The 18,509-nt window shown below is 30.5% G+C and overlaps 4 protein-coding genes across 11 annotated transcripts; 1 reads left to right on the forward strand and 3 right to left on the reverse strand.

Annotated features, from left to right (window-relative positions):
• The first annotated feature begins 167 nt into the window (after window positions 1–167).
• LOC100648442 (N-alpha-acetyltransferase 30) lies at window positions 168–2,692 on the forward strand. Of its 2 annotated transcripts, none has more exons than XM_003397358.4 (3): window positions 168–763; window positions 848–1,026; window positions 1,248–2,692. In XM_003397358.4, exons 1-3 carry the CDS (start codon window positions 490–492, stop codon window positions 1,563–1,565), a joined length of 771 nt encoding a protein of 256 aa, XP_003397406.1. In that variant the 5' UTR covers window positions 168–489; the 3' UTR covers window positions 1,566–2,692. The 2 variants fall into 2 exon arrangements, with proteins under 2 accessions (XP_003397406.1, XP_048264789.1); XM_048408832.1 differs by having other exon boundaries at window positions 197–772.
• LOC100648325 (prolactin-releasing peptide receptor) lies at window positions 2,346–12,501 on the reverse strand. Of its 6 annotated transcripts, none has more exons than XM_012311435.3 (4): window positions 11,552–12,501; window positions 9,147–10,338; window positions 8,048–8,304; window positions 6,111–6,369 (listed from the first exon to the last, which is right to left on the reverse strand). In XM_012311435.3, the coding sequence occupies exons 2-3, from the start codon at window positions 10,101–10,103 to the stop codon at window positions 8,092–8,094; spliced, it is 1,170 nt and encodes a 389-aa protein (XP_012166825.1). In that variant the 5' UTR covers window positions 10,104–10,338; window positions 11,552–12,501; the 3' UTR covers window positions 6,111–6,369; window positions 8,048–8,091. The 6 variants fall into 6 exon arrangements, with proteins under 6 accessions (XP_020719990.1, XP_012166825.1, XP_012166824.1 ...); XM_012311434.3 differs by having other exon boundaries at window positions 9,147–10,321; window positions 11,440–12,501; XM_020864327.2 differs by having other exon boundaries at window positions 9,147–10,321; window positions 10,519–12,501.
• Window positions 12,502–12,646: 145 nt separating this feature from the next.
• LOC100648211 (autophagy-related protein 101) lies at window positions 12,647–14,789 on the reverse strand. Its single transcript, XM_003397356.4, has 2 exons — window positions 14,647–14,789; window positions 12,647–14,331 (listed from the first exon to the last, which is right to left on the reverse strand). Exon 2 carries the CDS (start codon window positions 14,321–14,323, stop codon window positions 13,667–13,669), a length of 657 nt encoding a protein of 218 aa, XP_003397404.1. The 5' UTR covers window positions 14,324–14,331; window positions 14,647–14,789; the 3' UTR covers window positions 12,647–13,666.
• Window positions 14,790–16,263: 1,474 nt separating this feature from the next.
• On the reverse strand, window positions 16,264–18,453 carry LOC100642523 (epimerase family protein SDR39U1). Of its 2 annotated transcripts, none has more exons than XM_012311432.3 (6): window positions 17,930–18,453; window positions 17,407–17,548; window positions 17,078–17,348; window positions 16,745–17,010; window positions 16,560–16,673; window positions 16,264–16,493 (listed from the first exon to the last, which is right to left on the reverse strand). In XM_012311432.3, the coding sequence occupies exons 2-6, from the start codon at window positions 17,431–17,433 to the stop codon at window positions 16,380–16,382; spliced, it is 792 nt and encodes a 263-aa protein (XP_012166822.2). In that variant the 5' UTR covers window positions 17,434–17,548; window positions 17,930–18,453; the 3' UTR covers window positions 16,264–16,379. The 2 variants fall into 2 exon arrangements, with proteins under 2 accessions (XP_012166822.2, XP_012166821.2); XM_012311431.2 differs by lacking the exon at window positions 17,930–18,453 and adding an exon at window positions 17,612–17,797 and having other exon boundaries at window positions 17,407–17,513.
• Between the last annotated feature and the right edge of the window lie 56 nt (window positions 18,454–18,509).

An 18,509-nucleotide genomic window follows, 5' to 3' on the forward strand; every position in this document is an offset into this window, starting at 1 on the left:
ATCAATCAAATTTTATTTATATTGACATGAACTTTGTAAAAATTGTTGCTATGAATATTTCATAAGTGAAAATGGAATTGTGCAGATTTTAATACTTAAATAGTATTGATTACATTTTTTATTTATGATTAAAGATAATGAAAATGATGGCATAGTAGTACATATGATATGGTTGCTATTCGCGCATTGTTTATGTTTGTGTCGTTAGTAGTCATCGCAGAAAATTCAATATGGTGTCCGTCGATTGAAGAGCTAAATTGGCGTTCTGTATATGGAAATAACATTAAAAATAAAGAAATCGTTTAACTCGGCGTAATTATGAAAATTCGTTTGAAAAGCTAGTGTGTCATTTGGAAATACTGATGTCATAGGGATATATTGTATAAAAAAGTAAAAATTGTCATCTTTAAAACCCTGTACTGAAATTGTATGCTTTAAGAAAAGAAATTCAGATATATAGAAAATAAAAATATTAACAAAAAATTAAAGATGGAAAAGCTTAAAACGAAGAGTGTAGTGGATGGAAATGAATCAGAGGGTGAACAAGGTAGCATTGAAGAAAAGAATGAAAATTCTTTAACAGATATTGCTACTTTGGACATTACATCTCGACTTAGTCTGAAAACAACTGAAATATATGAAGAATCACATAGAAATGGAATACCTCTAGTTAATGGTATTTGTAATTCTTCTGAAAGAATTACCAGCATAGTTAATCTTCCACAATCTGAATCTATGGAAACTAGTCATTTAAACCAACACGGTACAAAAAGTTAACATTCAATTTTTAACAATCAATTGTTCTTTATGAATTCCTTCATATTGATTACTAATTATGCATGTTCAGGTACATTAGCAGAAACATTGTCATTGGAAAGTAGGGATAATAACATTCAATATGTTAGTTATACAAGTGAACTCCAAATGCCTGATATTATGAAATTAATACAAAAAGACTTGAGCGAACCATATTCTATTTATACATACAGATATTTCATTTATAACTGGCCAAAATTATGCTTCTTGGTATGTATATTTATGAAATAATTGAATGTATTGAAACATTGCTGGTAGGAACATATATTTCATAATATTGTGTATCTTTGTATAATTCTATCTAAGAAGCTGTCAACATGGTATTAAAAAGTATCGACAAGTAGAAAGAGCTGTTAGCCAGCTTTGGTCGAATTTCTTTGTCTTGCAGGTATGTAGAATTTACAAAAAATTCTTGCTTTTTGTTCGTCAAGGCAATACATGGTGAGGAATGTGTTGGTGCCATTGTCTGCAAGTTGGACATCCACAGAAAAGTAATAAAACGTGGGTACATTGCAATGTTAGCTGTTGATGTCAAATATCGAAAGCAAAAGATTGGTTCAAACCTAGTAAGAAGAGCGATTCAAGCTATGGTAGAAGATAATGCTGGTGAAGTAGTTTTAGAAACAGAAATTACTAATCGTCCAGCACTACGTTTATACGAGAATCTTGGTTTTGTGCGTGATAAGCGACTATTTCGGTATTATTTGAACGGCGTAGATGCTCTTCGATTAAAACTATGGCTTAGATGAAATTCATCTATATCTTGACATTTCAATAAAGACCTATTTAACTCTAACACATTGAAGAGATATGACGTCAAAGTTCAGTAAGGTTCAGGAATATAGGACATTAATGCCAAGAGGATTGTATCTGAAAACGTATAAACAAAACAACAACATATGTATCTGGAGAAATAAGTATGCATAGCGCATGTAATTTAATGTTATGTTCAATTGTCAATTTTCTTACTACAGTATATTTATAACATTATCACGTTATACCATTTATGTACTAGCACATAACAAATATATGTACCACTAATATGGAAGATACAGTATAACAAATCAATTCACGTGTCATTGGTCATTACTGATTTTAGGTCATTACTGTGTAGTTGATCATTGATTATCGAAATTTATTATCCTCTTTGGCATTAATGTTCATTGAAGTAGTATGCAATTACAGTTTAAAAATTTTACAGTGAGAAAAGATAATGAAGGTGAAAGGATGAAAAATGTGAAATGATGTCTGAAAACAAATAGTATGTTTTTTTGTATCACTTATGAGAAATCTATTACCGCGTGATAACAAAGTGAATTGAGAAGATATAATAAAATAATGAGAATTTAATGTAAATTGTGGAAAATTGGCAGAAATTTGCTATCTCTTATGACGCTCAAGTGTGAACTGAACAATACAATTGATTTCCGAATATTCCTGCATCTCTTTTTATTGTATGGGATATTATATCTTTCTATGATAAAATGCAATGAAAAAATGCAATGATAAAATGCAATGTTTTGCTAATATTGATTTTGATTGACACCATCAAAATATTTGCAACTAAATATTTCTGCGTATAATAAATATAATAACATGAATGTGTATATGTATGTACATACAGTATATATTATGCATGCACACGACATACATAATATATGTAAACATGAATGCAAAGAATGAAGGGAAAAATTACAATTTGCCAAATGAAAATATTCCGAAAGAACTAAGGACGTTTAATGCGATTAACTTGCAACAAGATTTATTACTGTCTCCCCTACATGTTACAGCTTTGTACAAAATAAATGCGAGGCACAGATCATAATATAACTATTAAAAAGAAATGTAAAAATGTTAATAAAAATATCTAAATGTTTTTACAGTCAACTATTATCATTTCCTATAAAAAACATTTTATACATATATTTTAACGCGCATATGCATGAAAAAAATAATTTATTATTAACAATAAGAGCTATTTATGAATTGATCCGTAAGATTATGCTTCTTGCTGTGATGTCCTTCATTAAGCGTTTCATGCACAGAATAGAGTGACATTGTGATATGTCCAGAGAGGAAATTTTTTCTTTGATTTTCGTGTCCTACGTTTTGGGACTCCCGTACCACTTTTGTGTCACATGCGACATTACAAATTCAGTATAAGAGTGGTTTGAATTAAGACTAAAGTCTTGTACAAAATTACAAATAAATTATAGAACGGGATGTCCTATAATCACAAATGAAGTATATGAATACTTGCACGATGCTTCACTACATATTATCAAAAAAAAGCCAATCCAGAATCTAGGAATCAATCATATTTTCATTAACAGCTTAATAAGTTTTCTAATTATATAAAAATATAATCGCGGTTGCAGCCGATTACCTTATATTATTTGCGATATAATACATAATTATAACACGTAGTGGTCGTCTATTTATGTCAGAATGTTAGGAAGTTGAGAATATAATAGCTACTGTTCAAAATTACTGTTTTGATCAACCGTTAATTTAATCTGTATAAATGCAATACGCTATAGATGCTTAGAATTCTTTCTTTGCGCTTAAATAATAATTTACGAATTTATAGTTATATAATGCCTAAATTGTTGGACACGAAAAAGTATTTCATGTTATGCCTATTCTCTTCTTCATTGATGACCACACCATCTTGTTTTTGCTTTTAACCATAGATAAGTGTTAATTATGCCTACTAGCTCTAGCCACACTAACAGTCTGTCATGGAGTAACGAGTAGTTAAAAGCTACCTGTAACAATACATTTTAATTAAAGTTAATATATGTAGAAAAAGGAACCATTTAAATGAATCTTTTCAAATTTTTTATAATGAGACATGGGCAGACAGCCCAACCAATCAGAATCATTTGCTGCCGAATATTGGCGACACCGTACGAAATTAACCGAAAGCAGGCGCGCTCTGTGGCGATTCGAAAATAAGCGACAAAACGCCGTGCCGTACCACGACCACTTTTCGTCATCATTTTCGCATGAGAAGAGTTGTTTTAATTCCATCGGTCGAACAACGCGATCAAATTATTGTACAGTTACACAATTACACAAATTATTATACAGAAAATTATGAAATTGTAAAATTGTACAATCATCGTAAACTTGCAAATTAAATTGAATAAAATCAGCTTATTTTGCAAATGAATAAAACGTTTGACCATTTAAAATTCTTTCAATATCCACAATTCAGTGAATTCCCAAATTCTTTCTGAGAGCAAAAAATTGTCGTTGAAACGAGAAATTTATCGGCTAAAATAGTGATTTTGCATCAGGAGAATGTGACAGCACAAGAGATGGCATAATTTCGGCGATTCTTAGAATATGTTCTCTTAGAATATGTCAAGAAGTTCTCGAAACCGAAATTTTTGGCCGATTTTGCGATTTTGTATCAGGGAAACATGATAGTGTTGCGCTACAATTTCGATAATTTTTAGAACTTGACATCGTATTTCAGGAATTTTTTGGAACCAAAATTTTCGAGATTTCGCCCAATATTTTATAAAATTATAAAATGTCATTAAATTATTCTGATTTATTGAAACTGTTTCTAAATACATTCTGTATAATTATTTTATAATAAATAATCTCATTTTTTATTGTATTATATAATCATTTGTAAAAAGATCGTTGTTGCTGGCTACTGTTGGCTGCTTATGATATCCTGAGTATTATTTTCGATCCTAAAGTGACTTTTCTGTAATCAATACAACAAATGAAATTTATTTCTAATACATAATTAAATTTTTAAGCAATTTTTATGCTTTTTCATAAAGGGTATTATCAATACTAATGAGATTAAACATTTGAAGGAATATGGTATTGATGAAGTAGATTGACATTGTCTTTATCTGACTCATTTCTTAAAGACATTACATGAATTCTAATAGATATGATCTTGCGAACCTGATTACAAATCTTACTTATATGTATAATATATTAGCAAGAAAATACAATACTACAAAAGATAGCTACAGAAAGCTATAGCTATTAGAAAAAGATGATCATTCTGAAGCTGGCACATTCTACTATAACTGCAAGATACTCTATACACAATTATTGTATAATTTATTTTGTAATGTGACTTTTTTTCTTTGAAATATTACGATATAAATTTCATTGAAATATATATAATAAATAAATAATTACGATAATAATAAAAATATAATAAATAATTACGATTAGACTGTGGATTTTGATGAAAATTCATATTTTTAAGTATATAATTAGAAAAGTAGAATTTTTATAGGAAATCATCGTTTACCTACCAAGTATTATAGGAAGCGCTATAGTTTGGATATTTAATTTATTTTTTCATAACATATGCATTTCGAACACAATTCGCAATTTCAAGTTTCCTATAAGTGCATAAGACGCCACAGTCTACGTCTGTATAATCACGATGAACATTTTTACGTATGAATAAATTATTTCCTTTTCATTAAGGATCTGATAATGTAAAGTAGACGATAATTCATGGGAAATAAAAATAGAATTTTTAACATATTCATATGACAATACAATTGAAAATTACTCGCATATACATGTAGATGGATAAAGATGTAGAAGTATAGATATACGCGATGTATCTTGACAAGCATCGTTTTTCACAAGGCGTGCTCGGATTACCGCAATCATTGTGTAGGATAATGAGGTGTTATTGCGGAATTGAAATTGGAGATGGACGAAAGGGGAGAACACGTTCTCGAGAATAGTCGATCGAAACGATGTCGTTATCAGCTTTTATCAGTAAACATACCCCTGCAACGTACTCTCTTATCTCTAGGATATTCGATCGAGCAAGTTTTCGAATAAAATTTCAAACCACGTTTAATGACAAGCGTCCAAGGATACCTAATCTGAATCAAATAGATGTAATAATATACGTACACACGTACTATACGTACTACAAACACATAGTATTATACTATGACTACTATATCACTTAATTACGCATTTGTGTCTCATTCGTAATCATGGTTTGTTAACGATCGATGTGATATTTAACGATGAATTTTTTCATAAAATGCCTATTGGTTTGTACAAAAATATTGAGAAATTAACATTGAACCCTTTGCAATCGGATAGCGGTATTTAAAATTTGTTTTTAAAGTTGAACGGCATGTTAAATATTTATTATTTTGTTGAGTTTGCTTGAGTATCGATTAGTTAATAGTGCCAAGAGAAAGATATACCAATCGCAAAGTGTTAAGATACAGAAAAATAGTAAAGTGTGGATAAACATAATAAAGAAATTGACGATGAAGTTGAGCAAGTTCTTTTTTTTATTTTTCCCTTCGTAATTTTCTTTGTACTTGACGCATCATGATTTATAACAAACTTAGATTGACGAATCAATTCTTAATTCTATCGTAATATGATTGTGCAGAATCGCGTGTCTCTTTTTTCTGTAAATATACCGCCACCATTGTTGCTTGTTTCAATTATACAAGTAATGTAAAACGTAGTACTTGACTGAAGAATGATACAAGTAGATTTCAGCCTCCAGAGAAAATGCAGCTGTTTCTGTAACACAGAGATGTCTGTGAAATAGAAAAACATTTCATATATACATATAAGAGAACAATCTTCATTCCTTTCGCCTGCTTCCTTCCTCTTTCTGTTATTGCAACGTTGATACTTTATATTGTTTTTTCTCTTTACATTTCTGACAGTAAACAGCATAGAAGGATACACCAAATATATCTATAAATAATAAAATAGTAATAAAAAAGAAGAAAAACATCAAAAGGAGAGAAGAAGAATACAGCGGCTGTATATAGTTACGACAATGCAAAAGAGAAAAGTTGAGGAAAAAATTGTTATCGATGAAAAAATATATATGCATATATAAATTTCAGGATAGGATATGACACGGAAACACTGGAGCGCTTGTAGAAAAGTGCACGATAACGATAGAAGAATGGCTGTCCTCTGTCCTGAATCCCGAACCAATACGACAGGAAATAACACGGCAATCTATTGAAAATGTATGTACTTATGTACCGCGGTGTATATAAATCCAATGGACGAGCGTATATGTTTTAACTATAACAGTATTTTCGATTTGTTTCTCCCATAATATAACGATCAATTATGTTAGCATTCGTACAACATTTCGTATTCGTAGAATTTCTACCGTTACTTTCGCTTCTATTTCTACTTCTATTCGTTTATAGTCCAATAAATTGCTTGTAATAACATTTTATAATCTTCCCCAACCAATCAAGGTATAAAAGTTATATTGCAAATTATCGATAAGGTAATCTTTTTTACAATTTTGAAAAAAGAAAACGCTAAAGAGCATATGAAAAGAATAAAAATATAAACTATCGTTCAGTGAAGTCAATTTTGTAAGTGTTCTGTAGCTGAAGCTGTTAGAGAAGAAAAATAGCTTTTATTAGAGAAAGTGTCGTTTCAATTCGATCTTTAAATAAATAGAATTAGAACAATAGGTAAATATGTTCTTAAGGTAGGCCTGAAGATAAGTATATTTATCGGATACGTAAAATAGTAAAGAAATGTATGGAAATCGGTGCGCTGATCGGTGCGAAAAACTGAAACGAGGGAACGTGCCTGCTTAAAAGTCGATTCTCTCTCGTTTCTCTCGTTTTCAATCATGCGTTAGCAGAATGTAAAAGATGCTCAACTTCTGCTTTAGACTTTTCCACATTATTCAACGATTGCTCGATGGCGATAATTTTTCTTCATTTCGATCAATTTATCCTAAGCACGGTCAATTTATCACAGAAAGAAAAGGCCGAAGACGATGGAAAAGCAATAAATATACATGTTCAGAGCGACTACGTCATTAGCCAATCGTGTATGTGACGATTTAACTTCTACCAATGTAAATCTTGAGAAAACAGCAAGGATTTCAACGATCCTGTTAACTATAAATAAAGACGATAAACGAAGATCAATCTTTGTTCCCGACTTTATTGCACGTATCCATTTACCTCTTAAATAAATTAGACGTACGAATTAGATGAATAGAACGTTGTATTATACCGGATCTCGGTTTCCCTTTGCCTATCTGCCTGTACATATGTATACATAGAGATAGAGGTCTAATGCAATTAATGGGTAATGCGATCAATTTATAAATATCTGTTTTTAGCGAAGAAAGACATCTATACGATAAATGCAGTAAATGTTATATTATTCTCTTCGTCACAGGGAAACAATGTGAATGCATACTTACTTACGATGGTTGACTCGCGTTCGAATTTGATCGAATCAAAAAGTTTATATTTCTTCCAAGTCTCTCGACATATTGTTGGTGGTTGTTTCGTGGACGATCAGTTCGCGAGCTTCGGGATTTGTAGTTCTTATATGTGTTTCATTCAGTAATAAAGATTCCTGGATAGTGTTATTTCCGCTACATTCTTTATTATTTTGAAATTCTTCGGTGTTTCTTGGAGTGTAACCGTTGATTGCTTTCGGAAAACATGGAAGCACCTTCAAAAGAATTCAGATGGGTTTTATCGTGAAATTTTGACGGTATTAAAAATATATCGATAGTATAATAGTATTGAAAGTTTGAAGCCATAGGCTAAGATAAGGAACGCACGGCTGCTTCGTACATAATTATCTTATTATAGGTTCTTCTATTTTGCATTTAGTTTGAAATCGATAAGAATCTACAACGTTAATTATATTAGACACAGTGCGTTTATTTCTTTACTTGTTCATCGAATTTTGATAATGTACGTATGAATTTGCAGCTTGAATTCGTGCATCTTTCATTTGTGTTTAATAATGGAATATATTTAACAACAACTTGAAATGGTTTAGCACGATGATGAGCTCGAGAGAACGTTGTCGGCGTTTATGTTAGAAAGTAAGGAACGTTCGTTCGATCAAAGTTATAAATCGCATTGCAATGTAAATGTGAGAACTTTTCTTTAAAAGCTTTTCTCTTATAACCACGGTAAGTGGAATTTGAGGAGGAAAGAGATCTTTCAACGAATAATTTAGTGTCGTTTATACGAGTCCATTTACAGATGGGTAGTATGGATATACGCACGACGACACAGAGACACGTATAAGCACGCAAAACGAAAAGAGAATTTACTCGGAGATGAAATACGATATGAGATCCGTACATTACAATTACCTACTTACAAGTATTTACATAATTGTAATCAACTATGTATTGAGTTGATTAAAAAATAAGAATTGAAAGAAGAGAAAACATGGTAAGAACCGAGAGCAAGAAAATTGAGAAACGAAGAAAACTTTCTACGAGTAAGTAGACACACATATAACAAGAAATAAAAGTATAAAAAGTAAGTTCGTACTTGCTTAAATTCTTTGCGAAAGTTATCGTTGAGCCAAGCGTAAAGGAAAGGGTTGTAGCAGGTGCTACTCATAGCGAGGCAATGCGTCATGAAAAAGCAGATTCTGTAATAAGTCCAATCATTGGCAAGTGAATAAAAATCGTCGATAACGTTGATGATATTGAGCGGTAGCCAAGATATGCCGAATACGGCGACCATGGCGATCAACATCCGATTCGTTCGTTTCTTTCTCTCTCTGTCAATCTCTTCTCTTTGACTAGTCTTTGCACCAGGTTTCGTTCTAGCTCGATCGTTCAACTTGATCGAAACGCAAATATAACAAAAAGCGATGATGAAGAAGGGTAAGACAAATTGTAGTATCGAAGTGATGGAACTAAAGATTTTTCGAAATCGTTCGTTCGGCCAGTGTTCCTCGCAATATGTGTACGGCTCCTCGAGATGCATGTAAAGCCCGTAAGGTAAAGTGAACAACAATGCGATTATCCAAATACCGACTATCACGGCTAAACAAACTTCGATCTTCATACGAGGATGGAAAGGATATATGATCACCATGAATCTATCGATCGCGATACTCGTCAAAGTGAATGTGCTGATGTATACGCTGACACCTTGAGCGTACGGTACCAAGTGGCACAGAGTTCTGCCAAATATCCATCTCCCGAGAAATGTGTATAAAGGAGTAAACGGAACCGCCAGAGCACAAAGTAGCACATCGCTCAATGCTAGATTCGTGATAAACAGATTCGTAACTGTCTGCATTTGTCGATTTCGTGCCACGACGAAACATACGAGCACATTACCAAACACACCAAACGCAAAAATATTTGCATAAAATATGTAAAAGACTAATTGCACTAAACTATTCGAGGTTACATCGTTTTTTATAGTCGGACGGTTAGTAGTCGACCATCCTTCTACGGCGGTCCCGTTTGATAAAATCGGCGAATCGTTCATTTCTCAATCGATCTGTTTCCGGGGACCGAACAGTTATTGTTCCACTTTCCCTATCTTGTTCTTTGTCTTTTTTTTTTTTTTATTCCAACCTGATTTCTGTCTTCTTTTTTTTCCAAAATTTTCTTCTTTTCTTCTTCTGTTTCTCTTCGTTCCGAATCTTTTTCTTTGAGAGCTTTTTCGGTACGATTAGAATAAGGCAGAATAAGATGGAGCCGCAACTGAAAACATATGCCGACTATTCCATCGTTTACAATTTACAGTAATATCGTCTTGATTATAATTAAATAATTATATTTGAATGATTGCGAACTAAGCCAATTATTAACAGCCAATGAGAAATAATTAATCGATTTGTCAAAGATGATCGAATTTGTTTTACTTTGATTGTTCGTAGATATTCATATGCGTTACTGACCGAATGAAAATATCGTCGACACAATGACACGTATTACTGAAACTAATATATATAATGTCGATACATCTGGATTGTTCCTCATTTGAAAAAGTTCTTCGCTTTATTCCATTCACTTTAGTCAAATCGTATAACCGATCTCAAAGGTGGTAAAATCTGGTGTTTCTCGAGGTTACCGAGTTTAAAACATTCCCCAAAAATAGAACGATATTGCGTGATCACGAATCGTCCTTCGATCGATGCCAGTTATGTAAAATTTTTTACACTCAAAACGTTCAGTGGAAATAAAAAATATGTTCTAATTATTCGATTAGAAAAAAAGGAATTGAAAAGTTTTTCAACTCATTGCCATTCTTATTGTTTACATAGTTACTTATTTACATATACATGGATACATTTAATTTGCTATCACGCACACAATCTTTCTCTGACAATGAGTCAAACTTTGAGTAATACTTCGTGTTATACGTGTTAAATCACCTGCTCTTAATTATCGCAATCTGTTCAAAGTATTTTAATTAGAAGCAGTATTGGAAGAATTGTTTAAAAAATACTTTCCTATTAATAAATGTATATTGGTTGAAATCAAAGTCAAAATTTATTACTTTCTCCAACCACCTGTTGATAATTTCGACCGTTAATCTTTATGTACATGTACATGTCTTTTTCGTTATTACGCAAAAATATACGTATATAAAATGGAAACAAAGCAAATAGTTAGACACGAGGGAACACAAGATTAATTATAAAGTAACTTAAAATTAAATTAAATTATTAAATACTAATTAAATTAAAAATTAATTTTTCAGGCTGATCGTGGAGAATTATTTAGAAAATCAATCGTAATTGATGCTTCACAATTACAACAGTACCACGTACTTATTACATAAACTAACCAAAATATGTAAATTAAAAATACTTTACGTTGGCAATGGCAGGTATTCACCATCACCGAATAAAAAGTCAAATAAAAGGCGTGTAGATAGTAATCTTTCGAAATCACTTTACACACAATTGTTATAAATGTCGATTATACCTTTCTTTGACAAGTACTTATAATTTTGCTTTTTTCTTCTCTTTTTATTATAAAGATAAAAGACGTTTCAGTATTTCTTATATTACGGTTTGTTTCTAGATAATGTAAAGCGAGCACCACAACATTTAACAACGTGTTATAATTTTCAACGATGAAACGCTTTCGAAGTGACGGCTAGCCTTTTCCACCGATAACTGAAAATGGAAAATTGTTGGCAAAACCTAACTAGACAAGCCGCCGTTTTCTCGCGCAGGCGTCCGCGTTACCATCTGTATTCTCTTCCTACCGTCTTTCTACCTATAACTTGCAATGTTCATATCTGGTATCTGTAACAACGTGTCGGCTTTCAGTTCAGTAATAGCTGAGAGAGACTATAGCCAAAATGTAATTTGAAAATCAGTACTTGTATCATGATTTTCGAACGTTTTCTAACATATACAAAATTAGTAATATTAAAAAATATCAAAGAATCACTTTATTCGGAACTTTACTGTCGTAATAAATTCAATGTATTTCTTCTAGGCCTAGATATTCTTTACTCCCCTATTCCTTTCCTCTTTAATACTCTTCCTTAAATACTTCCACACTCTTGCAGAAGCTTAATTTAATATAGCGAAAGTAGTATCATGTTACTATTATACATTATCGAAAAATGTAGGTATATTTACGATAAATCTAATATTTGACGAAATTATTTCATTTTTTAAATGATTTCACGTTGAAATTACACACGTTAAAACTTTTCATCTGTTTTTTTTTTTATATAAAAGATTCATACAAAAGAATGAACTTTAAAAAATTTAATCAAGATCATTACATGGCTTTTACTTATAGGAGTGATCTATGTCAGCTTGATACGTTTTTTATTTCACAAATAATTTTCCACTCAAGCAACAATATTAATTTTAGGACAAAAAATTCATTAACATTCAAGTAAGTATATTTACTAAAACTTTTTAGAATCTTTCGTCTTATCTGTAATATATACAACGAATTATATTATTACTACTATTTCGCTGTTTGTATCTTTTACTTAATCAATACGATCGTTATCAATTGTTCTTTTAATAAGGATGTTTTAACAAGAGCAAACTATAAAAATTTACTTAAAGTCTATTTTTCAATCACATATACATACTACATATTTTCACATTTACATTAATATGTGAATAACAAATGTAGAGACAAGCACTTGTACTATATGCTTATTCACAATAGTAAGTCTAGGTTTCAGTCATATATTAAACATTAAATATGTGCACCAGATTTTTCAAACATAGAAAAAAAGAGTGAGAGAGAAAGAGAAAGAGAGAGAGAGAGAAATAACAGCTTTATATATTAGAACAAATTTATTACCTTTAAATTTTGCTAAATAAACACATACACTGTTTTATTTCCTTACAATCGTCATGTATTTTCAGAGAAAAATAAAGCAAAAATGTTTTCTCTATTAATAAGATGTCGTTATTCGCCTATTAACAATATCCACATCTGAACAAATTCGAATTTAAAATGATGAAAAGTAAATATTTCATATTTAATCTATAACTGATTACCTAGAAGACTTATGCAATGGACGATATTCATGGAATAATATATGTATACGCAAAAAAGTAACTGCTATACACAATTGGTTCCTTTGTACTATAGAAATTTTACAAATATTTTAAGTTTATACAATTGTAATATATATATATATATATATATATATATATATATTCTTTTTTCCGTTTTCTTTCTGACAAATATTGTCGGCACAGAATTTGCGTAGACATTGGTCAGAAATGGCATTTTGATGTATGGGATTGATCTCTTTATCCCACTTTATTTCAAATATTGCATACAATTAACTCTATTTATCCTTCTAGGTTTCAATCCTCTATGCAAGTCAATACATATAAAAACATGTAATGTGACAAATGTTTATAAACTACAAGTAAAAGAAACTAAAAGAGTATGAATAGGGTATGATTTGAGTAAATTTGAATGCAAACGATTTCATATGACAAACAGAATTCCTTTGTTAATGAAGGAAATAATGTTAATTTATCCAAGAATGAATTTGGATTATATATACATCGCACTAAAAAAATTCTCATGAAAACTAATAAACAACTAAATAGATAATGTCTCTTTGATCAATTTTTTCATTGTATTACCCATTGTTGTACTTGATGGGCTAGAGGTGCTAAATGATAATTTGAACAGATAAGGTTGTACATCAGGGTACGATGTGTCAAAGATTAAATCCAGTTCACCTCGATTTGGCATTTTGGGTAAATAGTCATGTCGATTCATTACTTCTGTTATGTAAAGAATCTTATCTGTTAATAAATCTCCAACTTTTTCTCTACATATCTGTCGTTCGTGTTCTGTTGCTAATTTGATAAGCTCTAAACGTACTGTCCATACTTCCCATGGTATACATTCTGCTTGAAAAGGCCAGCGACTTTTCTTCTTCTGAAAGAATTCCAGGGATATTTGGCCAGAACCTGGACTATCAGTAGAACGCAAAGCTTCAGAAAAACCTGATATTTCACGTTTCAAAGTTTGATCCAGGTGTACCGACGAACAACAGACATAAGTAAAATCAATGAAGTCGCAGTCAACATCTTGGTATCCAACAGTGCCTACTGAGTAACTACCTTCTTGCTTGTACTTAAATTTACCAAGACTTCGATGGAAAAGAACACTATGAAATATACTTGCTACCGCTTCATCCACTTGTCTACCCTCCATACTTAATTCAAATAACTGAGTTCTGGCATTCATGGTGATTCCTATTCAACAAAATGTCAGTACAAATGTATAAAAATTTTCACAAATTACAGTAAATTAAGCAAAGTTAAAATAATATAATATTTTTTTTTTCATATATTTCATTATTATAGTATTTATGCTAAAATTATTAATATTAATTTACTATTAATTGCTTATTAAATCAACGAAGATAAAATCGTATGAAATGTGTGAATTAGATTGAATTCTGCTTAGATCAATGTGAAATTAAATTACACATATACGTATCTGAATATCTAGCGTAAAAAAATATGAATAAAAATAAAGCAAATATGATTGTGTCGATTAGTCCTAACCTCGTAAGAGCAGTGGTAAAAACGATGATTATCACTGAAGACTTGTTGTGATATTGGATGATATTTGGTCATCTTTTAATTGTAGAGAAATATCCAATACTTCGAAAATGTAATTAAATAATCGTTGAGAAAATGCATGGAAGTAAGTCCTCCGAGTCTTTAAAAATTTTATATACGAAATGTCCAACATATATGTGGATACATCGAAGTAAAATTATAACTTATGGAATTGTCTTGCTTCTTTAAGTATTTTATTCTTATTTTTAGATATTCGAGAAATAAGAATTACACGAACTTTTGACCACAACTTTAACTTATTTCTTTCTTCGTATTTTTCGCTTTATTTCTTTTCTCTAAATTTTCTTCTCTATGGAGGAATTCTCTTAGAAAAATTTAATTGCAGGCCATTATTATTAATGATCGTCAATTACACATAATAAAACGAATCAAGCCAATATTCCTAATATATATAAATTCCTGTAACTAGTCTCCTTCAATGTTCACATAATCACTTCCACCAACATTATCACTGCCATCATTTTATAAATTTTTATTATTTAATTTAAGTGGTTACTATATTTTTAACTTTTATGCTTCACTAGATATTATTCGCTTTCAAATCTCTTTATGAAGAAATTCGTATATATGTAAAATTTCACAAAATCACTTGAATTAAGCCAAATTACTTCTGTTTTCTTTCTCCGATAAATAACAGCTGTCCTCGCGGTATCACGCCATTTTCTATTTTCTTTAATCTTATTTGAGTCTGCAATATGCATACACATGTACTTACTTAACACATGTACGTATATATGTAACATCCGTATATAGTACTTAATTTTTAATGCAACAATAAATTACAGAAAAACGCAATTAGTTTATGAAAGAATTACTATAATATTTCAGAAGGTAAAGGTTACTTATCGACATATGCATATTTATTATGAGAATGTTTCTTAAAATTTTAAATTACGGTTCCAATGATCAGAAAATTCACATTCGTAAAAAATCAAAATTTATAACATGATTATTAGTTATTGTAAAATTTGATTAGATTTACTTTCATATGAGAACATATTTAATTTGAATGTATTTAAAGGACGCTTCTTAATATATAACAAAATAAAAACAAAAATAATAATTCTTAATAAAAACAAAAATAATAATTCTTAATAAAAACAAAAATAATAATTCTTAATAAAAACAAAAATAAAATTATATTAATACTTTTGCTGCGGAGCGCTCAAAAACGAATTGTTCTCTGAGTAGCCGGCGTGACAGTGGGAGATCGGTTGTGCGAATGGTACGATCCTCTGAGAGAAGAGCTACTCTCGCTGATCGCCTATAGGCGCTGTTCACAACGAAAGGGTTAATAAGAAACGCAGTTGGAAAAATGCAGTGCACATTGATATAGAGTCACATATTATTTTGGAAGTTCATGTCATTAAATACAATGGAATTTTTATCACAATCTATTTATTTTCTTTTTAATAAAAGAGACAAATAAATTTATCAATGTGTACATAGGAAGTTTTGAAAAAGAAAGAATTCCAAAATATTAGAAAATAAATTAATTATTTCTTGTTTCTATTTCTTCTATTCAATAATATATGAATGTAAATATATAAATTAATATTGTATTGTACAAGTTGATACAATCAAGTATCAGTATTAATTTTAAAATATTGATATTTACATATTACTTCAACTAGCTTTCTAATCTCGATTTATGATTATTTATTTTTGCCAAGTACTTCAGCGCAAGCAGAATTAATATCAGGATATTGGTATTGAAATCCTAATTCTTTGACACGTTTAGGAATAACTTTTTGTCCCTCCAACATAATCTAAGAAAGGATTGATATAATTATTAACTACAACAAAACATAACACAACATATGACTTGTACTCACTTTTGCCCGTTCATTATTAAACAAACTATTCAAAACAATGCGTGGTACAGGAATAAATGCAGGTCTTTGCATTACAGATGCAAAAGCCTTAGTAAATTCTTTATTTGTTACAATCTGTAAATAATAATTCTGTTAATTACACTTAATTATTATTATTGAAATTAACTTAAATTTCAGTTAATTACCTGGGGGGCAACGCCATTTAGTATACCATGTACATTTTCATTCTCAATTGAGAACAAAAATAAATTTACTAAATCTGTTATGTGTATCCATGGCATATATTGATTTCCACTACTAATAGGGCCACCCAATCCAAAAAAAAATGGCAAATATATTTCTTTAATCATACCGCCATTTTTTCCTAATACAACTCCTGACCTAATTGTGACCTGTCTGATATTGCTATCTTTCGGAAGTTGTGCAGCTTCTTCCCATTCATGACACAGTTCTGGTACAGGTTTGAAATGATATAATTATATTATTTGTACTGTATTAACATCAAAATGATGATTTACCTGATAGGAAGTCATATTTTTCACATTTGCTTTCTTCAGTGTATTCTGTATCATTTGGTTTGTAGCAAGAAACTCCAGAAATTGTTACAAAAGCATTAGCTTTAGTATGTATTATAGCTTTAGCTAAAGATTTTGTTGTCTCCACTCGACTATTTATAACATTTTGTTTAAATCCTTCTGACCATCGCTGTTTTGGATCAAGTATATTCTGACCAGCAACGTTGATTACAGCAGTTGTATTTTCAGGTAAACCATAACATTCCAAATCATGCTACAAATTTTATTACATTTATTATTATTATATGTTTATATTATTTAGTTCGTCTTACCCATGAAATTCGATTTGGTCCAGGCATGCGTGAAATACATGTATAAGGAACTCCTTTACGAGATAATGAACTTATTATCTGTGTTCCAATAAAACCTGTACCACCACCTGGGAGAATTACATAACCTCATCCGTAACGTAACCTATTAATTGATGTTATTTCGGAAATTTATCTTAAGTTTGCTGAATAAAAAGAATAAACTTGCCTATGACTACGTGTTTTAGCATCATCATAAAAGTTAATGTAAAAATGGAAATGTATTATAGTATTTAGATGTTTGATATGAATATGTTATAGATTGTATAAGCGTAAGTTTTAATATATTTAATTAATACAATATACTAGCTTTATTAAATTACAATCGATTACAAGGTAAATTTAAAATATCTTTTTCATATCTATATACACATATATACACGCACAGGCACAATACGATATTTTAGATATTTTATTGTTTATACTTATTTATATTTTATATTTTTGATGAATTATTTATTTCTTGAAAATGTTATTAGAAAATTACAAAGTTTATTTTTCTTATGCAACTTGGAATTCAATTATGTAGTCCCGAAGTTTGGTAGTATCAGATATATAAAACATGACAATGTAGCTTATGGCTGATAGCCGTATATTTTTTACATATGTATGTATATATATGATTCTATACACAGGTCTGAAAATTGTAATGGAAGGGAGAAGGCTCTTAGTGATCAGAAAATGTTTCTGAAGTAAATTGCGCCAATCGATTTGATGGTCTTCGTTGTCAGTGCGCCTTTTGTCTGCAATCTGAAACAGGGCTGTGTTTGCAACTGAACTGTACTCTATTATGTGAATCCACATTTATTTAAAAAACATTCTTTTATACTACATAAAATACCGTACGGTTACTCTAAATAAGTTAAAAGAAATTATGAAAAGTAGTTTAGTTTATATTCTTTATCTTCAGTGGTAAGGATGGCGAAGGTGGCGTTAAATGCTGAAGTTTAACAAATTAATCCTACCGCTATGGTTAGCGGTCGAAAATATATCTCTCGATGTTAAGAAGCTTATCCCCACTACGAAGGTTTCCGGACTTATGCCAGTGCATGCGACTGTGGAATAGG

Source organism: Bombus terrestris, chromosome 9, assembly GCF_910591885.1.
Source record: "Bombus terrestris chromosome 9, iyBomTerr1.2, whole genome shotgun sequence".
NCBI lineage: Eukaryota > Metazoa > Arthropoda > Insecta > Hymenoptera > Apidae > Bombus > Bombus terrestris.

Excerpts from the sequence above, each read along its gene's own strand:
- LOC100648442 (XM_048408832.1), top strand. The coding sequence starts at position 490 with ATGGAAAAGCTTAAAACGAAGAGTGTAGTGGATGGAAATGAATCAGAG. Across the intron at positions 773-847 it reads AAACCAACACGGTACAAAAA|GTACATTAGCAGAAACATTG; the intron begins GTTAACATTCAA and ends ATGCATGTTCAG. Across the intron at positions 1,027-1,247 it reads GGCCAAAATTATGCTTCTTG|GCAATACATGGTGAGGAATG; the intron begins GTATGTATATTT and ends TTGTTCGTCAAG.
- LOC100648325 (XM_020864331.2), bottom strand. The coding sequence starts at position 10,103 with ATGAACGATTCGCCGATTTTATCAAACGGGACCGCCGTAGAAGGATGG. Across the intron at positions 8,305-9,146 it reads TTCGCAAAGAATTTAAGCAA|GTGCTTCCATGTTTTCCGAA; the intron begins GTACGAACTTAC and ends ATTCTTTTGAAG.
- LOC100648211 (XM_003397356.4), bottom strand. The coding sequence starts at position 14,323 with ATGAATGCCAGAACTCAGTTATTTGAATTAAGTATGGAGGGTAGACAA.
- LOC100642523 (XM_012311431.2), bottom strand. The coding sequence starts at position 17,639 with ATGATGATGCTAAAACACGTAGTCATAG. Across the intron at positions 17,349-17,406 it reads GACCAAATCGAATTTCATGG|CATGATTTGGAATGTTATGG; the intron begins GTAAGACGAACT and ends TAAAATTTGTAG. Across the intron at positions 17,011-17,077 it reads AAAATATGACTTCCTATCAG|AACTGTGTCATGAATGGGAA; the intron begins GTAAATCATCAT and ends AACCTGTACCAG.